Source organism: Rhamphochromis longiceps, linkage group LG13 (assembly GCF_057381845.1).
Source record: "Rhamphochromis longiceps isolate RC_006_pf linkage group LG13, R_longiceps_female_GT1.1, whole genome shotgun sequence".
Classification (NCBI taxonomy): Eukaryota; Metazoa; Chordata; class Actinopteri; order Cichliformes; family Cichlidae; genus Rhamphochromis; species Rhamphochromis longiceps.
The window spans coordinates 21,561,640-21,583,473 of NC_140569.1; the positions used below are offsets into that span (position 1 = coordinate 21,561,640).

The following is a 21,834-nucleotide window of genomic DNA, read 5'->3' on the forward strand; positions in this document are numbered from 1 at the left end:
TAGCGCAGGATAGACCTTGAGAGATGAGCTAATTGTCCTAACATTCTCGACCGGCTGAAAGATTTTGATAGCGATTGAATGCAAAGCTGTACTACTTGTAGCTTCCATTTCATAATGCAAGAGCTGAAGTTGCATATTATCCCAATCTCAGCTGATCTATTTTCCATCTTCGCTCTCATTTCATAGCTCAGATAATGTTGCCGTATGGTCACAGGGCAGCAGATGTGAAGCTGGCCCATGATGCTGCTTCCTCTCTGTGCATACACAGAACATTGTTTCCCTGTCTGAAGAAATCCACTCAGCTTGTAACTTGTTTCCACACTTTTAATAGCCAGTGTGTCTCTTTCGTGGATTGTCTATACTTGGGTTCAAAGACGGCTGCGGTGAAGAAGACATGAGCTGCCTTGAATTATTTATCATATCTCTGAGCCATTTCCTCCTGTTTATTATGGATGTTGAACACAAATTTTCCAAAAGCCTTTTGGCAGTTGTTTTCTGGCAATTTTTGAATTGGGTTGAGTCTGGTGCCCCGATACTGTGGGACATCACAATCCTGTGGCATGCAGCTGACAGCTCAGCCTTCCTGCAGAGTCTGCTCTCCTCGGGGGGAGAAAGCAGGAAGAACTGTGTGCCTGTCTGCCATTACCCCACCCCTTGTTAGTAGTACAGGCTTGTTTGTTACTTCTCTGAAAGTGCCCCAACGCCCCCTCAAATCGCTACTTGTTTTCTTGTGAAAATCAGAAAAGAATGTTGCATTGAGCTTTACAAGACAGAAAATGAATGCTTGGTTTAGTTTGGTATGCTCCATCTCCCCTCTGACAGCCTCCTGTTGGGTTGGCACAGACAGAAGCTCCGGGTTCAGTCCTCTCAATTTATTTTGATATTAAACATGGGAGTGCCATTAAAAATGACTCGGCTTGCAGGATTGGATTTTTGACAGGTCCTCACTTTGCATTAGGTAATGATTCCCTCACATGTCATCCTCCATTTTTTCCATATCTGTATTCTGGAGCTTTCTTATTTATTACATTTTAGATAGTCCCTTATATGAATTTCAGCAAAGGTGACATCTTGGATGAAATGCAATATTTACTCCAGCTGTGATTAATTTTATCCTCCTATCCAGTGTGGGGAAAAAAGCTGAAGATTATGCAGATGAGGGAAATGTGAAATGTCTTTCCTTTATAAGGGAGCTTGCATAGATTACATTTAGCAAATGATTCATTTTTCTTCACCCTTAAGGAGACACAAGGCTTTACAATTTAAAGGAATATATTAACAAGTTCTCAGCATCATCGCTGCATGTGTTTATTCTTTAATGTGTTGTTTCGTGCAAGCATAATGGATCTTGTTTCAGAGCGAGGTGCTAATTCTTTAGTAAGAATTCTATACAGGTCAGCACTCTGAGCTGCCACTCATTGTGCAGCAGTAATACATTTTTGCCATGAACCTAAACAACAGACAGTTGCTGTTAATGGACACTACAAAGCATAATTAAACACTGAGGGGGACTTTTTTTTTTAAAGTTCAGATACTTTTCCTGCAAGTATCGGGACCAGGTGCAAGGTGGTATAACAGAGACACATTTTTCAAGTATTCGAGAAGCTTGAACAGTTGCTCCGCTTTTTCCCTGGCATTGGCTAACAGTTTCCAAATGTAGCTCTTTGCTTTAGCTGCCTGGCAGGGAGCAGACAGTTTAGCAGTGGGAGCTCGTTTGTCACACGCCCCTGTCATCTGCATCATACCCCAGGAGGGTGTGGAGAAATTGGATTTGGGTGAGGAATGTGATGGAGTTATCCCAGGGGATGGATGTGACATTGGCTCTGTGTGACGAGGAAGTGGTGATGAGGTGGTTTGTGTATACTGGTACCCTATCACCCACCACAGTCTCACCTTATATCTGTCTGGCTCAACTCTGCAGCTGCAGTAATGGCTTTGTTATTGGGTTATGGTTTAGTTACACTACCGGAAATGTTGTTACAACCTCCTGCCAGCGTTAAACAATCTCCCCAGCATTTCTCCAGACGGCCCGCTTAATGCTTTGAGTAAATGCAGTCACCCTGAGCAGAAGCTCGATATTCAAGGTCCATATACTATTACAATTCTGTCATCGTTAGTGTTTTTCCCCTCGGTCAATACCAATTTCTCCTTTCATGGTTTGCCACTATTACATTGCAAATACAAAATACTTGTGGATGCCACTTGTTATGTAGGAGAACTTGGACTTTGAGTTTCTTTTATTTGTTTGTCACGAAGGCTTCATTTCACCTTGGACCGTGTTTTTTAAGCTTAATTATTATCCAAACATGTACTTGCCACTGACTCCGTGATCGAGTCCACCAGCTGAATTGGCACGGGGAAGACAGGAGTCAGTCTTTTGGAGAGAGTTTGGCTTGCTGTCAGCTGTAGTACACAGCAAAATGCGACGCCAGACTTTGACAAGTCTTTACACACTGCTTTTGGGTGACATATCTGGGCACATGCCATTTAACAGTCACTTACTCAGCAAGTTTTTATATTGTATTTATATTTCTAAGAGACTAATTCTAGGATTCATCAGCAGTCAAAATGACTCAGTGTTTCTGCTGTCTGTGAGGCAAGGTAGCTCTAAAAAACCAAAAAAGCTCCCGTCTAAGAAATAGACCCAGACACGCTGACCGTACTTGTCTCTGTTCTGTTGAGTTATATGCTGTATTCATTCCTCTTTTACATGACTGGATATTATTACATTTAATGCACTTGTTTCATCAAAACTGAAAGTCGCGACATTAAATAATATCCGCAATAAGGGCATCATTTTAAGCTGAGCTGACAGGCCCGGTCATCGCATTACCATAAAACTGTTACGGTCTATTTTACCAATCACATATCTTTTTTTCTCTCTGCAGAAGCGACCATCCTCAGCTACGATGGCAGCAAGTTTATGAAGGTCCAGCTACCGGTGGTGATGCACACGGAAGCTGAGGACGTGTCTTTGCGGTTCCGCTCCCAGCGAGCCTATGGCATCCTAATAGCCACCACATCTCGGGACTCTGCTGACGCTCTGCGAATTGAGTTGGAGAGCGGCCGCGTCCGGCTGACTGTCAACTTAGGTAATGCCTTGGATACACACGCTGCGGCAGATAAGTCAAATTAAGCTAGAAACTGCTTTTAAGGGAACATAGCCATATACATACTCCTGCTCTCCCACACACACTCGGAGCAATTGGTCTTCTTTTTATATATATATTGAATAGAAAGAGATGGTGTAAAGACTTTCAATGGCAAGACTCTGCGGCTCTTTGCTCACTGCCAGTCGAGCACACGGCCAGCAATGCCCAGCAGGGAATGCTCACTGCGTGTACCGTCAACACACTCAGATCATCTTAAAATGTGCAGCTTACAGTGCAGACACTGCTGTATTCTGTATTTCCAGTTATAATTCATACCAGGAAGCTAATAATTCTTCTGAGGATGGGGGCATTTATAATATTTAGTCATTGCCTAATGTGAAGCAGTCCTTATTTGGGGCCAATAAATACCCTGCACACTTGTTCTTTAATCACTTTATTTAGAAACACTTTTATCATTGTGGGAGGAATGCATGGTCGTGCATGAATATGCGGCTGTCTTAAATGAGTACAAAGAAAGACACCCTCCACCCCTTCCTCTCGCGTGCCTACAGCAAAAACGGAAAATTGAGGACAAATGAAAGAAACACATTTCGTTTTTTTGTGCGCGCGAGTGTGTGCACATGTGCTTATTTGCTCAGAATAGAATCCAATGATGCCTGTGAAAAGTTTGATATCTCTCAAACAGAGCCTCGGCGCACAAATGATAGCCATCTATTTCTCCTTTCCACTGGCTAAACAGAAATGGGCTCCCTAAGCGGAGCCGTTTAGCGGTGCATGCAAAGTAGACAGCCTGTGTCTGCTGTCAACCACAAGGAAGCATGTGTCCCACCATGGAAGACAACAGCGCCACACACTGACAGCGCTGACAAGTCATATTACTGCGACTACAAAAAGATGCCCTCTGATGAAAACAACAGGCTACGGAGTTTTGTTTTCTTTTGGATTATCTTTGACACATTTCAGGTTTTTTTTTTTTTAGTTTGTCTGTCAGGTTCAGTCCTCTATGCCTGCCTTCCTTGTCCCTCCTTCAAAAAGCAGAGCATTCCCTGTAAGGGTAGGCTCGTGTTGGTCTCTGGCTGTTTGCGACCACTTTTCTGCTGCGGTTGACAACACATGACAAGCAGGGCCAAATGGGAAGCAGGGGAGGGAGTTCGATCTGGGTCACCTTTCTTAGAGCTCGACACAAACTTAGCCTTAAGAAAGAAAAGAGGCGAAGCAGAATTCAGGAACAGTAGTGGGAGTAGAGTAAGATTAGCTGGGTATTTAGTACAGGAACGCCAAGTTAAGTTGTCACAGTAGAATCAAGATAATTATTTCTTGTTACCGTCAAAGAAAACAGCTGTGTAGTGTAGACTAAAGAAGAGCATTTAGATATTTTACTTAATAAAAATGATCCACATCCCAATTTAAAATACTAAAATCAATACGGTGAAGAAGACTTCATTTAATATCCGCATCGAAAAATGCACTTATGCAGAATGGATGTTTTAAGTATGCTACCACATGAAATATGAATGTATGAATCGCATATACAGCACTAGAATAGAGTAATAGGGTAGAAATGAATCTGCTTTATATGATACAAGGAGGTTTTATATAACCTGACTAGATTTTTATTATCACTAAAATGTGCATGAAATAAAAAAAACATGTTAAATGGCTCTTAGTGGAATAGATGTTATTTTATTGTGTTATTATCATTAGTGCAACATCATTCAGCATCATAATATTGGCTAAGGTGGAGCTAATTTTACTTGCTTACTAAAAAGTGGAATATTTTGAAGTAGGGAAACGGGATACAAAAGTAAAGTATCTCAAACTGAGCTTAGGAAGCACTCGAGTACATATAATTAATGACTGTTTTTTCCCTGCTGTTGGAAAAATAAGAATACCATTTAATTTTGAATTTTAGCTTATTGATATTAGTTAACGATGTAACATTGATAAGTCATGTAACAAAGTAGCAAAAAGGGACAGTGCTTTAAAGTTGTCTTGCACGGGAGACACATGGGGAGAGAGTTGGTATACCTTCCAATTGGCCCTGCATGACCCTGACCAAAATCTGAGGCTCTCATAAGAAAATAATATTAAAAAAGAGAAAGAATTTATCTTGGTGTATGTAAAACATATTTCATAGATAAACATAGCACTGCCATGTAATTAAACATCAATTCTAATGGTTAGGTGAAAAATGTGTTCCTCTGAGAGGCCACACTGCAGCACTTTCACAAGTTTGCTGCGCATTAGATCACGTTTGAGAGCATCAGATGAAGGACAGTGTCCGTGTGTGTGTCCCCAGAGGGGTGGACTGTATGCTTTAATGATGTCTGCAGCTGTAACGTTGAAAGATGAATTTATCTCTCATCTATTCTTCCCCATCTAGATTGTATCAGGATTAACTGTACCTCCAGTAAGTTACTGTTCACCTTTTCTCTTCTTCTTCTCTTAACTCTTAACTGTCCTTTCAGTCCCTAGAAGTGTTGTTTATAAACATGCTTGCTTTATATTTTGCAACTGTTAAAAAAAAAATGTAGCTATGATGTTAAAAAACATACTGAAATCTGACTCGCCCCTTGCATTGACATTGTGTGTCATCATACCAAATTCCAGCTGTTGGAAAATAAGAAATTCCTGGAGAGATGGAGGGAGGCTTGAATTAATTACAAACCCAAATATAATAGTCAGCTGTGATTCTACACACTGGGTTGTTTCTAATTAATGAACCTTTTCACTCACTGACATAAAACACGAGGCAGGTATTTTGCACGATTTCTCAGTCTTCTTCTTGCTTTCCTTTTTTTCTTTCTTCTTCTGCGTTTCACGGCGGTTGCAAATTGATGAGGCCATTCAAAGCACAGAGGAAATACAGAGTGTGATTTTATTATTCTCATTAACCTGCCTCACAGAGCAGAAAGAAGGGGATGGAGAGGGAGGGAGAGAGAGCAGATCTTGTTTGTGGGATTCGCTTTGGATGTGTGTGTGTGTTTGTGTATGTGTGCGCTTGAACAAAGAGGTTACATTGCAATATTTTGGGAGGTAAATATCCTTGACATTTATTATTCAGGAACAGTGATGAATTAATAATTACTTCTCTGGATCGTAATACACCTTTTTTTCCCTGTTTAATGATTCTGAAGTGGCAGACGCTCTTGGTATCGGCACATAACAACAGAAATACCCAAGTTTAAGCTCCATAACAGTGGGCTGGAGACTGCCACATACTGTATAGAAGGACAAACTGTTCTCTGAAACCAAGAGTGTTAGGTCTCTTTGTGTGTGTTTGTGTTTGTGTGTGTGTGCGTGTGTGTTACAGTAGCTGAAGGTCATTGACTGATGAAGAAGTGGAGACTTACACAACAAAACGCCTCTGCACAGAATCACATGATGTGACCTCTAGACATGTTTCTGTGAGCCAGCCCTTCTTAACACCTTTCTAAATGCTAAATAGCATTGTTTGTGCTTCTTCAATGCATCCCTTGTTTGTGTATGCAAATAAATAGCTCTAAGCTCTAATTCCCCCAATCCACTGCTTTAAAAGGTCATTCTTGGTTTAGTGCGAAGACATAATCATCAGCTGTTATGCTAATATTTGCGTTTTTGATTTATTTCTCTTTTGCCTCTCAGTCTGAAATATTCTTAACACTTTATTAATATTTATCAGTGTATTTATTTTAACATTGTAAATGCACAAATCTTTTGAGATCTATCCATCATGTAAAATTGAGCAGGGAAGGATAATCCTTTAAACTGTGGAACTGCTTAGTGCTAGAAAGTAAAGAGCCATATGGCAGGTAAAATGGTTAATGTAGTTGTTAGCTAAATAAATAATGTAAACTAAAGCATGTACAATGTTAATCTGAATTCATTTGGGGTTTTTTTATGTTCCCTATTCTTTTTAAAATAATAGTGCCATATGTGCAGATTAAAGCAATGCTTATATTGGCATATAAGCTGTAAATGTGCTTAAGCTTAGAAGAAAAGTAGTTTGATTTTGTTAATGTAACGTTATGCTAAAGGCAAAATGTTTGAGTAAAAGAAAAAGAACAAGACGGGGGACAGCAAGCCTTCCTTTAATAGAGCCAGACCTGATTGTGTCACAGGAAAATGTTTAATTGAAGTTCTTGGAAAGAACTTTGCTAAGCCAGTGCGTTTCCACTTATGAAGAGTTAGCATTTAATTCAAATTTTTTTTTTCGCTTGTTATTTTTGTCCCCTTTTTTTCTATGTTAATTAATGTGTCTTGTCAGGCGCTGCGGCTCCGGTCAGCTTAGTGGATGAAGAATTTCAACACCGACTCAAAGAACACATCACTGTCAATTAGGGACCTAGGCTCCCTGGGGCTGCCCAGAGCTGTCTGAAGAAAACACTGCCACTTCGACTTAAACAGTATTAACAGGCACTGAGTGACAACAAGCTGAAAATATGAACTAGAAATATCTTGTGACAGATTGGCTTTTTTGGTCTGTGAGTCCGCTCTTCTATTATTTATTAGCTTGGACTGCAGAAAAGTCACAGTTTAGACCAGGATATGGTGATGAGGGCACCTTAGCGTAATGTGATCATTCACTTCTGATCTTCTTTAGCAGCATTGCAAGGTACTTTTTCCTCTTGTTAGTCACAACGTTAGTCTTTGTTGTGGCTAATTTAATTTAAATGAGGAGATTGTTAAACACAGATGCGACACCTGTTTTCTTGTTAGAAATCATCATATGTTGGAGAGTGATGTAAGGGGAGCATGCATGCATGCATCCTGCATTCTCAGCCAAATGACTCGCACCAATTTCTGGCATCTACATTCAGAAAAGTAATCAAACTACTTCATTATAGCTCAGCTCTCATCTTACCATAAAGAATAGGAATTTCAACTAGAGTTTAATGATATTCACTTATATTTTATGCTCAGAAAGGTAAAAGGAGGGTATAAATCTGGCAACAAGTAAAGGCAGAGCTGTTCAGGAGGACTTTGGGAACAATAATAGTGTAAATGAATTAATCTGAAAATAAAAAGAGGGCTATATAAAATTACTGGAGTGCGTAGTGTAGTGTTTTCTAAGAAAAGCAACAAGCTTCACATTCTTATTAATTTATTCGTTGCAATATTCTTTAAATTAAGGAGCTAATTTTAATAAAGTTCTTGCAGGATTCTATAGCTTCTTAAATTAAGGGAAATAACTAACATCCTTTGAAATTAACAGTGTAATAGGGACTTTTCTGTCATGGGAGGAAGTACTTAATATGACATGATTAACCATGTCATTTATTGCTAAACAGTGCTAGTCTCAGTAACGTCGTGGCAATTTGAGCCTTTCAGTATTTAGCAGTTTAACATGAATTCGAAAACAAATCATTTATCATTTTAATAATGTTTCACCTCTGCTTGTACAAAAGCATTTTCACTGTAGCATTGTTGTTAATGCAGCAAAGTGGTTAGATAGCAGGTTCTGTAGCGAGGTATCCTGCTAAAGCTTTCCCTGTCGTGTTGATCTGGTTTTGATATCTCTGTTGATGGTAATCCGGTGTAGTGGCCTGCTGCTTGGTCAGTGACTTCCTCTTTCCCCCACCTATGTGAGTCACAGTGTCGGGGCATGCAGCACCAGTGTCCGAGCTGTCATCCAGCCTGCCAGAGCTGACTGACTGGATAATCACATCTTCTCATGCTGCCCTGTGCCACACTTCTTCACTGTTCCCTTGGGTCTAAAGTCAGTGAGGCAAGGAGAGATCACTGTAGATCCATCACTTTAGATAGATCACCGCCTGTGAGGGCACTAGAGAGCGCTGACTGGACTAAAAGCCCCTTAATGTCTGGCCAGCAGCTGTTGGTTTGGACCACAGATTGTACTAAAGGCAGAAAACAAAACAGGTCCAGCAGTAGTAAATGCTATGTAGGATTGTGCTTTTTGATATGACTGACCTCTTTTCCTCTTGCCTTTCTTTTCTTCTTGGAGAGCAGCAAGAACAGAATGATAGAAGGCAAAGATCAAGCACGCTTTCAAGTCCAACTCCATCCCATTATTTCATATCTCTCCTTCTTAATCCCTCGCCGGTCGTCTGGTCTCAAGCCTGCCCCGGTGTTTGGTGCTTACAGAGCAGAACTGTGTCTCAGATTGAGTGTGTCCCAGTACTTTGGAACCCTCAGATTTGCATACACATTGCAATGGAGCTTTGAAGATTGCAGAAAAGCAGGAAATAAATAGCCATAAATGGTTCAGGCGAATGAACCTGGAACCCATCTGAAATGCACCGAGCAGTATAGGCAAGCTGTCCAGAGCCTAGGGGTTTTAATACCGTCACTGTGGCACAACCTCATTGGGCTATTTTTTTGGTTATGTGTGCCTGGCAGGGGAACATCAGAGCTGTATAGCAATTCAAGATGATCTAAGAAAGGCTGTATGAAAAAATAATATGCTGCCCTAGTTGGACCAATGTTGGAATTTCCTAATGGAGAAATGTATCCTGGAGAGACTTATTATTCTTCTGATAAGATCACAGAGATTTGGTGCAGTTTCTCTGATTTTAGCTCTCATTCTTAATCTCCCCTTGAGTTTCTGGCACAGGGGTTCTCTACAAACCCATTAATGACTGCAAGCAATAACACATATGACATGCTATCATATAATATGCTGATTTCAGGACTGGATGACAAAATAATCAGAATATTTAAAATGTTTAAGTGATATTATTAGTAAGCAACGTGTTTCTAAAGACAGGAAGATGTGTAAAATATACATTTTAAACAGAATTTCATGCACATGATGTTTCTAATAGATGGAAAGTCTGGATGTTGCATTCATAAATGTGTATTTTACCCCTGTATCATTTGCTTGCATCATCACCCTCTGTTAATAAGCTGGGTGGCTCTTCTCAGAAGTCAACAGATGTGGCATTTCTGATTTTCAAAAATAATTTTGGAAAATATTGGACTCATCACACAGCTTCACCTCACTCCACCATAAATGAGCTTTGGCTGATTGAAGGTGTCGTGTGTCCATATTTGCATTAGTTGTTATAGAAATAACCTTTTTAGGTGTAGTTTGTGCCTGCTCCAGTATTTCTAAAATGTGATGCTAGCATCAAACACTTTAAAATTATATACAGCTTTGTGCTAAAATCTTTAGTCGCCCCTCATTTCTTTATATTTTTTTTGAAGTGAACGACCACTTTGAAACATGAGCAAACATACATAGAAATATAATTTGGAGTTTGTACAATTCTATCAAGCTTGAAAGTCAGTATTTGCTATGATCACCTTTATTTTTCAACGCAGCCTGAACTCTCTTAGGCAAGCTTTCTCGTAATTTCTTTGAGTAGACTTCAAGACATGTTCTCCAGGCTTCTTGAAGGACATTCAAAACTCTTCTTTGGATGTTAGCTGCGTTTTTGTTCTGTTCTGTGATTCAATGTTGAATCCGGGCTCTGGGGACGCCAATCCATTACTGATAGTGTTCCACTGTGTGTTTTCCTATCCAGATATGCTCTACTGCATTGGCAGTGTATTTAAGATTATTGTCATGCTGAAAGGTCATTGCCAATCAGGTTCTTTTCAAGATGGTTTTGCATAGTGGATCAAAATGTACTTATCTAAACACCACTGGCTAAAATGCAGCCATGACCAAGCCTCCACCGTGTTTTACAAATGACTGTGTTGTAGACACATAAAGATATTGATTTGAACCAAAAGTGTCAAATGTTGGTTCATCACTCCATAAGACATTTTCATTAGTAATTTGGCACACCTCAGCCTTCTCTCCCTGTTTCCCTTCCTTAAGACTGGCTTCTTGACAGCCACCCTTCCACTGAGTGCATTTCGAACCTTTGGCAAACAGTAGATCCATCTGTTGAAGGGCCAGATGCATCTCTCTGATCCTGTGTCAGGTCTTTGCTGGATTTTTTTTCTTAAGGACATTCTTTTCAGATCTGCTATAGATAATATTTCAGGTCTGACACTTTTCCTTTTATCCCTTACTTGTCCAGTGTTCTCAAGATGAACTGTGCACCATGCTGAGAGTTATCAGCCAAAAGCTTTTCAAGAATCACCTTGTTGTTGCAAAAATGTTTTATTTGTGACATTTTTGGTAAATTCAGTTAAACGAATGGGAACATATTTTGTGTTTTTGAAACATGTTTGTTTTTTTGCTGTTTAGGGGTGGGGGGAGGGGGGCTGGTTCTGGAGAACCATTGCTCAAGACTGCATTAAACAATTACAGGAAAGTCTGGCTCCTTGGAAGCAAAATATATTAACATGATGGGTGGCTCAAAACTTTTTCACAGTCCTGTGTATTTAAGGACGAATGTGATACAATTTCTCAGTTTCAAAATTCAGTTAAATACAAGTTTTGAATGTGTAAATCCTTGCAAGGCAGATTTGCAGCACTATAGGAAACAGCATTTATTGATTTAATAAAGTGGATTCATTAGCTTTTTTTAAATGGCATCTGTGCAGTTTCAGTAACCTTCTCCATTTTCCAGAGCATCAATTATTTCAAAGGGTGCTGATAAAAAGCACATTCTGTATTTCCTGTTTTTGTACGATTAGCACGAGGGCTAAAATGGTCTGTTCTGTTGTTTTGTTTTTTATTTGTTCCTTTTTTTCTCTGCTCACCGCCAACCACAATGCTTCCATTATGCAGGTGTTTCTTTTTGCATCACTATTTCATTTTATGTGGTGGACATGAGGGAAATCAAATATTGGCCTGCACTCTTGTAGGTAAACAAGATGGAGAGTGATACTGGGTTGTTACAGTTTTTTCTGAATGCTTAAACTCTAACTGTGATTCCTGTAGCACAATTCCTAAAACTATTCAGACTTATAGCAAAACCACTCACTGAGTTTGCAAAACCAAAAGCACAAAAACTGCTTTGCACTCAGTTTGCAATTTCGTAACACACACTTTGCAAAACTGTAGGCACAATTCACTGCACAACACTCAATTTCCAAATTTCCAACACACTCCTAGCAAAAGTATACACATGTATGGCTATCATTAACACTAATTTGCCAACTGTCTGGCACACTTTCACATGTGAAAACTTTTTTAGATAATTCGTTCACTTTGCAATCAGCCTAAGCACTATAATACAGGTAAGCTGTGTGTGCGGAGTACAATGGAGGGAGCAGAAAGAGTGAGAAGTAGAGGAGGCCGAGGAAGAGGACGTGGAGGTGAAGAAGTAGGATGAAGAGGACGACAAGGACAAGGAGGAGCAAGAGGAAGCATGTTCACTGCAGACCACGTAACCCATATAGTCATTATGGCGATTGCAAATAATCCTATACTTGGAAATAAACACTTGTGTTTGTTTTGATGTGTTTGACTAAACACCAGTACTTGAAGTTTGGATCCCTCCATGCTTATGGATCTATGACAGAAGTATGAGCTCACACTGACATAGCCTACCTTGTGCACAGGGAAGGCAAACGCCAGATGTGTTTTGTATTCATACCATCAGTGTGCAGTTGGCGCATTGTGTGCTTAGTAGATGATGGCTTGTGTGTACTGTTTGATACGGAAACACCATTTTTACGAAGGTGTGAAGAGTTAATCTAGCTGTGTTTGCTTTTGCAAGAGAACTACAATGTTTTGATTATTGGGTGACAGGTTTTCTTATTTGTGTGAAGAGTTTTGCAAAATTAGCCAATAGTTGCAAAAAAAAGGCTTAAGCAATCAGAAAAAACTGTAAGTGCCTGTCCAGTCATAGCCTTTTGGTAGTTATTTGCTGCCACCAAGTGGCATGATAGGAATTTAAGAAAATCTCAAAAGAAAGAAGACATCAGTCGTATAGCAAGCTTATATTTGTGTCTCCATTTAACTCAAAGCTCACACATTATGCATTCACAGAAAACACTTGTTTGAATATATTACAGCATCTGATTATGGCCTCCCTCCTATTGGTTCAAAGAAAATAGTGTTCAGGGAGAATTCAGAATTTTGATGCTTTATCTAATGGTGCGATCAGTGCTGCAAATGCAAGTCAAAATGTGTTTTTATGGACTATTAACTATGTTTACCTTAATGTTTTCTTCCTCTGTCCAACTACTTCATCCATTCACATTTTCTTCCTTTTGATCTCCCTCTTTCTTATTCTACTTTTATCAACCTCTCTGTTATGGATGTGTGTATGTGTGTCTGTATTAAGTGTGTGTGTTAACCGCTGTTTGGACTGTCCTGCAGGCAAAGGTCCAGAGACAATTTTTGCGGGTCAGAATCTGAACGATAATGAGTGGCACACAGTACGTGTGTTCAGGAGGGGCAAGAATTTGAAACTGACCGTAGATGATCTTCCACCTGTGGAAGGTACCTCTCATCCTCTTTTTATTTGATGTAATGTAGTAGTTTTTTGAATATGTAAACTTAAATAATCCATAACATGCTTTGCTGATCAGGAAAAAGGGTTTGATCATTTTTCTATATAGAATAAAACCTTTAAAAAAAAAAAAAAAATTTAAGATAAAATGTTGCTGTTTGAAAAGGAAAATAAAATTGTCTCTATTTCTCTTTTTTCACCTTGTTGTTCTTTGGTGCTGCATAAATGAAATAAGATTGAATTGAAACAAATGATTTACGCACCACCTAACAAGTGAAAGATCCCTGGTTCGGTCCCAGGAGAAGACTCTAATCTCCTGGGGGTTGCATGAAAAGGGCATCTGGTGGAAGTTTTTTTTTCCCTTAAAGACAATAATTGTGAAGCCATTCTTTAATTTCTTTTCAGAGAGGATTTAAAGTGGATCCTTTAATTGCAAAGCAGCGCCCATTTAACTGTCAGATATCCCCAATAACACCCTCTCTCCCCTTCCCACTTCTGCCGATCAAAGGTCAAATGGCAGGTGACCACACCCAGCTGGAGTTCCATAACATTGAGACGGGCATTGTGACAGAGAAGCGCTTCATGTCCATGGTGCCCTCCAACTTCATTGGCCACCTCCAGAGCCTCTCCTTCAATGGCATGGCCTACATAGACCTCTGTAAAAATGGTGACATTGATTACTGTGAGCTCAATGCAATGATTGGCTTCAAGAACATCATTGCTGACCCTGTCACCTTCAAGTCACGCTCCAGCTATGTGACTCTCACTACTCTGCAGGCCTACTACTCCATGCACCTTTTTTTTCAGTTCAAAACCACCTCCTCGGACGGCCTCATCCTGTATAACAGTGGCGATGGAAATGACTTCATTGTGGTGGAGCTGGTTAAAGGGTAAGTGGAGACTTTGCAGCATTCATTCTGTCAAAGAAAAGTGCTTTGCCTGTAATATATCTTGTTTTGTACCCAGTAGACTTGACTGTTTGATGTCACTGGTGTTTTTTTGTGACGGTTTACACCAAACCTTCACTCAGACACATTAAAAAAATATGCCTGACATTTTTGCTTTGCTGTTGTTGCTGTCAGTGCAACAGTTGTTATAAAAGTCTCCTTTTTACACATACGGCAGACCTACCTGCCAACAGGTGCAAAGTCCAGCAAATACTGACAGCAAAAACCATTAAACTGTGCCTATCCAGTTTTATACCAGTGTAGGTGATGTTTATTTAGGCAGTAATCTCCATAAAAATGGATTATGATTTTAATAATGCACCCCTTCCTACACAGGACAGTTTCCAAACAGAAAAGAATTCTTGACAGCTTTTTTTTTTTATGCCTTTACTTCAAATTCTTCTCTTATCACCTCTACGCCAGAATATTTACTGAAAGAGCTGTCGGCTATTGCTGTTCTTTTTAATCTTCATGAAGGCAGAGCAAATACCCAACATAAAAGAGAATCGACTACACACTTATTGCAGCTATAGAATAACCTTCTTTTAAGTAATGCCGCAAGTTAGGCTTTCCCGCGTGCTAAACATTGACGCCATATTTTTTAATTAAAAACGAGCGTGCGAATCTCAAATTGACTGTAAAGCAAATAATTTAAGGATGATTTGTTCAGCGCTGTTCATTGCCCTTTGTTGTTTATTCTACCTGCCAATTATTAACTTCCACTTTTTCAAACTCTTGTATATTTATGTTTTCAAACGCACAGCCACCAACAGCGACATTTCAGTATAAAATATATTTATATACATGAGCATAATTATTTGTATCAATGTTGTTATTGTTACAGTCTACTCTGATAAACAGTCTATGTAAAGCACAAGATGACAAAGAACACATTTGATATTAGCTGATAGTTAAATATCTTCCTCCAGTTACCTACACTATGTGTCTGACCTGGGGAATGGAGCCCACCTGATCAAAGGCAACTCTAACAAACCCCTGAACGACAACCACTGGCACAATGTTATAATCTCCAGGGACACCAACAACCTCCACACTGTCAAGATTGACACCAAGATTACCACGCAGACAACAACAGGAGCCAAAAACCTGGACCTGAAGGGTATGCACACATACACTCTCTGCAACAGGGCTAGAACGAAATACATTCCTATCCCTGCAGGTACAGTCCATGAATTCCACCTCTAAAGCTAATTATTGGACCTTAGGGTAACTGTGTGCCTTTTGAGAGCCAAAAAGGTATATATATGAAAAAGGGTAATATTTGCAATGTAATATCAGGTCAAATGCAATGGGGATATGGGCAAAAATGTAATGTTTTAATATTTTATTCTTCATTTTAATAACATGATAAGTTTTATTCAAAATATATTAGTCCAAAGGACAGCAGTGTCATCTCTCAGCTACAATTTTCTATTTTTGCGAGGATGGTTCTGAGCTGGTTTCTGTTGGATGCAGGTGCAGATATGAAATAGATGAAGCACTGAATAACCTCTGTGACTAGAAATGTACTATGCAAATGGTAGTCCATTCCCAAATTTATAATTAAATAATAATTAAGTCATTAACCTTAGTTAACTTCTTTTTTATGTCTGTTATTGGCTCTTTTCCTCCTTATACTAAGGTAGAAAATGAGACAATATAAGGGATGCCTTTCAAGGGTACACCAACAGCACCTTAGAGCATCCCTTTTCTGGTGTGAACCTGTTGTACACCTAATAGGATAAGGGTATCTTATTTCCTGAGAGTGCACTACAGTGTATTTCTTACATTAAATTGAGGCAGCAGTGACCTGGGTTTGTGAATGAAGGTTTGCACCAGCAGGGTGGACCCAGCAGGGGTGTGTAGGAACAATGCTTGGCCCTTACTCATTAGCACCACTTAGGTACCCTTGAGCAAGAATTCCACATTAATCTGTTCTACAGCTGCCATTAACAATGTGCATATGTTCATAAAAACAAGGCCATTTGTGCTCAGCAGACCAACCTTGAATTAAAGTTATTTTAAAGAATTATCATTTAATAACATAAAACAGCTTGTAAGGACATTGGGGTAATTGGTGTACTACCCTGAAGAGTGTTGTAATTTTCCTTATCTGAAATTGTTAATGAAACAGCACAAACATGAAAGATGACAAATGTCTGGCTTGGACATGACCACAAAAAAAAGCCACCCACAAAAAAACATTTAAATCAAGACAATTAGAAAAGGTTTCCAAAGCTAGACATAATTAACCTCATGTACTTTTTCACTTGAATAAAATAATTCACGCAACTGTTACTAATGCCTGGCATGTTCACTTTAAACGCAGTTTAAAAAGCCATCCAAAATATTTGATAATGTTTTTTATGTCCACTAGGGGTCAGTATTGTCATATTTCTCATGTCCTTACAGGTAACCTGTATATTGGAGGGGTGGCTAAGGAGATGTACAAGGAGCTGCCCAAACTGGTGCATGCCAAGGAGGGTTTTCAAGGTTGTCTGGCATCAATGGATCTGAACGGGCGGCTCCCAGACTTGATGTCAGATGCCCTGGACTGTGTGGGACAAATAGAGAGAGGATGTGAAGGTCAGTAGTCTGTCAACCCAATAAGTGAACGCAGTGGGTCGATGATGATAAATCACTGTCAAGCTCAGTCAGTCCAAGCTCAGGTATAAATTCAGTTGTTTTTCCCTCTTTATTCAATCTTTTCCCCCTTATTTTCACAAAACCATCTTAAGGGGTCATTGCAGCGCCACGCAAAGCTGCTCAGTATTCCCATTCTCCTACTTGTCCAAGACGAAGACACACTCGTTGAGAAGCACACCCACCGAGGCACCCACACTGGCAACCTGTGGCACATAATTTAACATCCATTAAATGTGTTAGTATTCTGTTAGTATGCATCAAACTCCGACGCTCCTCCACGGGCAATCGTTTCTGTTTCACTTGGCCATAATCTGCTTATTCTCTCTGCCATTTTTGTACTGCGAGTGTTATTTCCTATTTTACCCCCATTCTGTTTTGCTCTATGTATGCTTGCTGGATCTGAGAGTTTGCCAGAAGCAATCCTTTTGAATTATGTATGAATCCTTTGTTGCATGCATAAATATCATTTGCCCAGTCTAATATGTGCACCATATCCAGAGACAATATTAGATTTATTTTCCAGCGTCAGTCACTTAGTTTAATTTCACAATTCATCCACTCTTTTTCTATCGAGTGTGCGGCTTCTGATCTTTTTGTGTTTTGACATTACAAATGTAATCAAATTCATCTCCCCGTGCAGGTCTGTCAAACTTGTTGTTTTCTTTTTTTTCCTCCTACACAGAGTCAATTGAGACTCCCAATGGAAATGTTAACACATTTATTAGATTGTGATGGTGGAGTCGCCGTATAACATATAGCTACTTATATTAAAAGTCAGTAATGAATAATGAAACATTCTGGGTGTTTGGGTTTTTTTGTTTGTTTTTTAACAAGTTATCTAAATTTTCCTGAAAAAGAACGCCCGCTTCCTTTAATAGCAGCAATTTCTTGGTATTACTTTATGCTGCTGAAGCCATTTTTGGTTGGTTGCTTTAACAGTTTAGCTTAACCTAGCCTTCATTATACAGTATAATTTTTCCACCTCTGGCTCCTTCTGAAGACAAAGATCCTTCCCTTTGTCTCTCCTTCTTCAGCACTCTGTGTTTTGCTACTCCATCTCTGACATCTTGCTGCTTTTACTAACAGCTGGTATACTTTGCCTTTTCCTTTCCTATTATTTTGCTGACAAAAGTTGCATTGATGAAAGCTGACTTGCAAGGTAGATAGCTTTGTCTGTCTGATAAAGAGTCTGATGTCTCTCCCCGTGTGCATCTACAACATATCTACCCTCTAACTATCACTACCTCCACATGTCTCAATACAAGATAACTGCCTAGTGTTGCCATTCAACCACCAACTATGTGGAATGGCCTTAAGTCCCATAGGAATACAAGTCTCATTATAATCTTGTATCAGAGTCTATGGGGCTTATGTGTGGATTTGCACTCACATATTGGATGTTGTTTATTGGAACTTTTATTTCCACTGTGGGGTTTTTGATGTTCCCTGATATACATATAAGGGAATTTCTGAGCATGCCTTTTAATGGTTTGAAGAACAAAAATGTATCCTGCATGGATTTCCTCTTAAAATATTCAGCTTTTGATCTTAAAGTTGGTCATTGTAATGTCTTACCTATTATTAATCTTATTAAGCCCAGTGTTTCCTATTGTTGTATTCTCACTGTCTCTGGCACTCTATTTCTATTTTGTAAGTAGGAGGTGTTCCAAGCAACAGGACTGACTCTTTCAAGATTTAACACTTACATAAACAGTGAAATATGGCATGAAACAAACAGAACCACTGGCCAGTAACTAAAGTCAAATACACTCTGAAGTATATGAAGCGCTATTAATATTATCTGAAACTGTTTTAGGGTTTTGGGTAGGGCTGGGCGATATATCGAGTTTTTAAAAAATATCGATATATTTTCATACGAGATATAAGATGTGACAATATCGTTTATATCGATATAGTCTATGTTACGTTATAATTATACTTGTGGAGCCGCAGGTTTGCCTCTCTTTCGTCCACTTTTGTCTCTACGCAACGTTACTCGGCCTCGCCTCTCCTGCACTGAACACAACTCCCCCATAGCTTCACCTGCAGGCAATGACAAGATGAAAGCGGAAAATCTCCGTTAGCGAGTTACCGTGCGTGGGGCTGGATGGCGTCAACGTGTTAGCGAGCTAACCGCGCTAACGACATGCAGCCCAGAGGGGCTGCACGGCCTAAAATCCTTTCCTTTTCTCAAAAATCGACAGTGCGCCTTATGTATGAATTCTGGTTGTGCTTACTGACCGCGAACCGATTTTATGTGGTACACAGCGCTCAGCAATCTGTCAAAAAATGTTTTAATATGACTTTGCTAAGCTACGGAGATGCACCGCTTGATGGATTGTCGGAGAATTACGGCTACAGAGGAGGAGCCTCGCGGAGTGATACGTACTGTGTGTGTATAAGGACCACAAATGGCACCTGTTCAGAGACGTGGTGCAGCTGTGAAATCTGTCTCTTTGTTATTATGCTCAGCGTCTATTAGTTTACATTTTGACTGCACAATTGTGAGCTTTTTGTTATGCACAAAAACAACATTGTTTTCTTTTATTTATGGACCATGATTATTTAATATATGCTGATAATTTATTTTTGAGTAATATCTACGCTGTATGTAAATAAAAGTGCCCGTGTGACATCTGGGACACAGTGTGACTAAGAACTCTCTTTTTGTTCTTAACTTATGGCTTAAAAAAAAAAAAATCGAGATATATATCTTATATCGCCATCCAGCTAAAAAATATCGAGATATGAATTTTGGGTCATATCGCCCAGCCCTAGTTTTGGGGACACAATTTGGGCATTGTTATGGGAATAAAGTAGGTTTTTACTACTCCAGGGAACACCTTTCAAGAGAAGCACCGAACTGTGCAAAATTCTTCTGCCATCCCTCATTCCTTTATTTTTTTCTTCCATGGAGACAGTATTTCTTATAACTTTTTCAGTGATCTGAAGCAATACTTCTCTCAGCTTTCTGAATGTCTTCCAACATTTTTCTTTAGATATTGGCTGCCCATTTTTAGGACAATGTGTTTGTTTAATAAGCAACTTTGCACTGACATATGAATCATTCAAGCATGATACAGTTGTGTAGTTTGGTCTACACGTAACTGACTACCAGTGTTGGGGAGTAATGGAATACATGTACCGCCAATACGTATTTAAAATACAAAATATGAGTAACTGTATTCCGTTACCGTTACCGTTTAAAAAGGTGGTATTTAGAATACAGTTACTTTGTTGAAATAAATGGATTACACGGGGGTACTTTCCTGTTTCATAATTTCATATTGTCGCAGGTCAGGACTGTTTCGGTTTTGTTTGACAGCTATGTTCTGTAGTTCCAGGCGGCAGCGTTGCGGCTGCCATGGTTACAGGGGGACGCTCTCGCTCTGCGTGTTTCCTGGGTGAGAGAGCGCCTTTTTGTTGTTGTGCTAAGCTAATAGGCAGAATGCTACAGGCATAGCCCTAAAGAATGTAGCCTCATGGGCAGTGTAGTCCGTGCTGCAGGGAGAATGGACTTTCCATTTGACATAGCTAAGAAACTCCAGCAAAGATGTGAAAGATCTTAAGGTTATGTATATAACCCCGGTTCTCTGAGTAGCATGAGTGAGTGTCTCACTATGGGAACGCCTCCTGCGTGACCTCATCAGAAGCTCAAATACCATTACGCCAGCCCTTACAGGCTGGCTAGGTGACGCCCATGTCAGGAGGGGCCAGTGCCTCCCTATATAATAGGCTGACATAGCGTCAGATGTCATTCAAAACAAGCCCACCTCTTCCTCGCTTCCATAGCAAGGAGGGCGGTCTGGTGAGACACTCACTCATGCTACTCAGAGAACCGGGGTTATATACATAACCTTAAGTTCTCTTTCATAGCATTCGTTTCGTGTCTCACTATGGGAGAAATACTGACTCCCGGATTGCCAGACATGCCTGTTAAGAAGACAACTGTCCCCAACAGCACTTCACAGGGGAGAGGCCCCCACCCGGGAAGAACCTGCACTGAGGACTGAATGTGCTAGGTTAGGTACTGTCACATCTAACCTGTAAAACCTAGCAAATGTATGAGGTGAGGTCCAGCATTCCGCTGCACACACCTCCTGAATAGAAGCTTCCCTAAAGAGAGCCCATGAGGTTGCCAGACCTCTAGTGGAATGCGCACGTAAGCCAGCAGGGGGCTGAAGGCCCCTGCTAGTATAGGCCAGGGCAATTGCTCCTACTATCCAATGGGAGAGGCGCTGTTTAGACACAGGCTTTCCCATATGTGGTTTAGCCCAGGACACGAACAGCTGGTCACTTTGTCTGACACTCTGGGTTCGGTCCATGTAAATGCGCAGAGCACGGACTGGACACAAGGTATGCTGTTGCTCCTCTGAGGAGAAAGGCGGTGGGCAAAATGCCGGCAGTTCTATAGGGGAACATGTGCCGACAACCTTCGGGACAAAGGCAGGGTTGAGCCGCATACTGACCCTCGTATTATCCGAGGAGAACTGAATGCATGACTGATGCACTGAGAGAGCGTGGATCTCTCCCACACGTTTAGCAGAAGCTAAAGCAATTAAAAGAGCCGTCTTCAAGGACAGAAATTTTAACTCAACCTGTTCCAGGGGTTCAAATGGGCAACAGGAGAGCGCAGCCAATACTGTGGGAAGGTCCCACGATGGAGCCAACGGCCTAGACGTAGGCAATTTACGCCATGCACCCTTCATGAAAAGGCATACAGTGGGGCAAAAAAGTATTTAGTCAGCCACCGATTGTGCAAGTTCCCCCACCTAAAATGATGACAGAGGTCAGTAATTTGCACCAGAGGTACACTTCAACTGTGAGAGA

The 21,834-nt window shown here is 40.2% G+C and overlaps 1 protein-coding gene across 1 annotated transcript in view; it reads left to right on the forward strand.

Annotated features, from left to right (window-relative positions):
• Window positions 1–21,834, forward strand: part of LOC146655798 (neurexin-1a-like) — a 282,074-nt gene that overhangs the window by 121,084 nt on the left and 139,156 nt on the right. Inside the window, exons 11-16 of the mRNA XM_085428418.1 lie at window positions 2,889–3,092; window positions 5,497–5,523; window positions 13,279–13,401; window positions 13,920–14,301; window positions 15,288–15,478; window positions 16,771–16,944. Of these exons, the coding sequence (XP_085284544.1) occupies window positions 2,889–3,092; window positions 5,497–5,523; window positions 13,279–13,401; window positions 13,920–14,301; window positions 15,288–15,478; window positions 16,771–16,944 (1,101 nt within the window). The remainder of the gene's footprint in view (window positions 1–2,888; window positions 3,093–5,496; window positions 5,524–13,278; window positions 13,402–13,919; window positions 14,302–15,287; window positions 15,479–16,770; window positions 16,945–21,834) is intronic.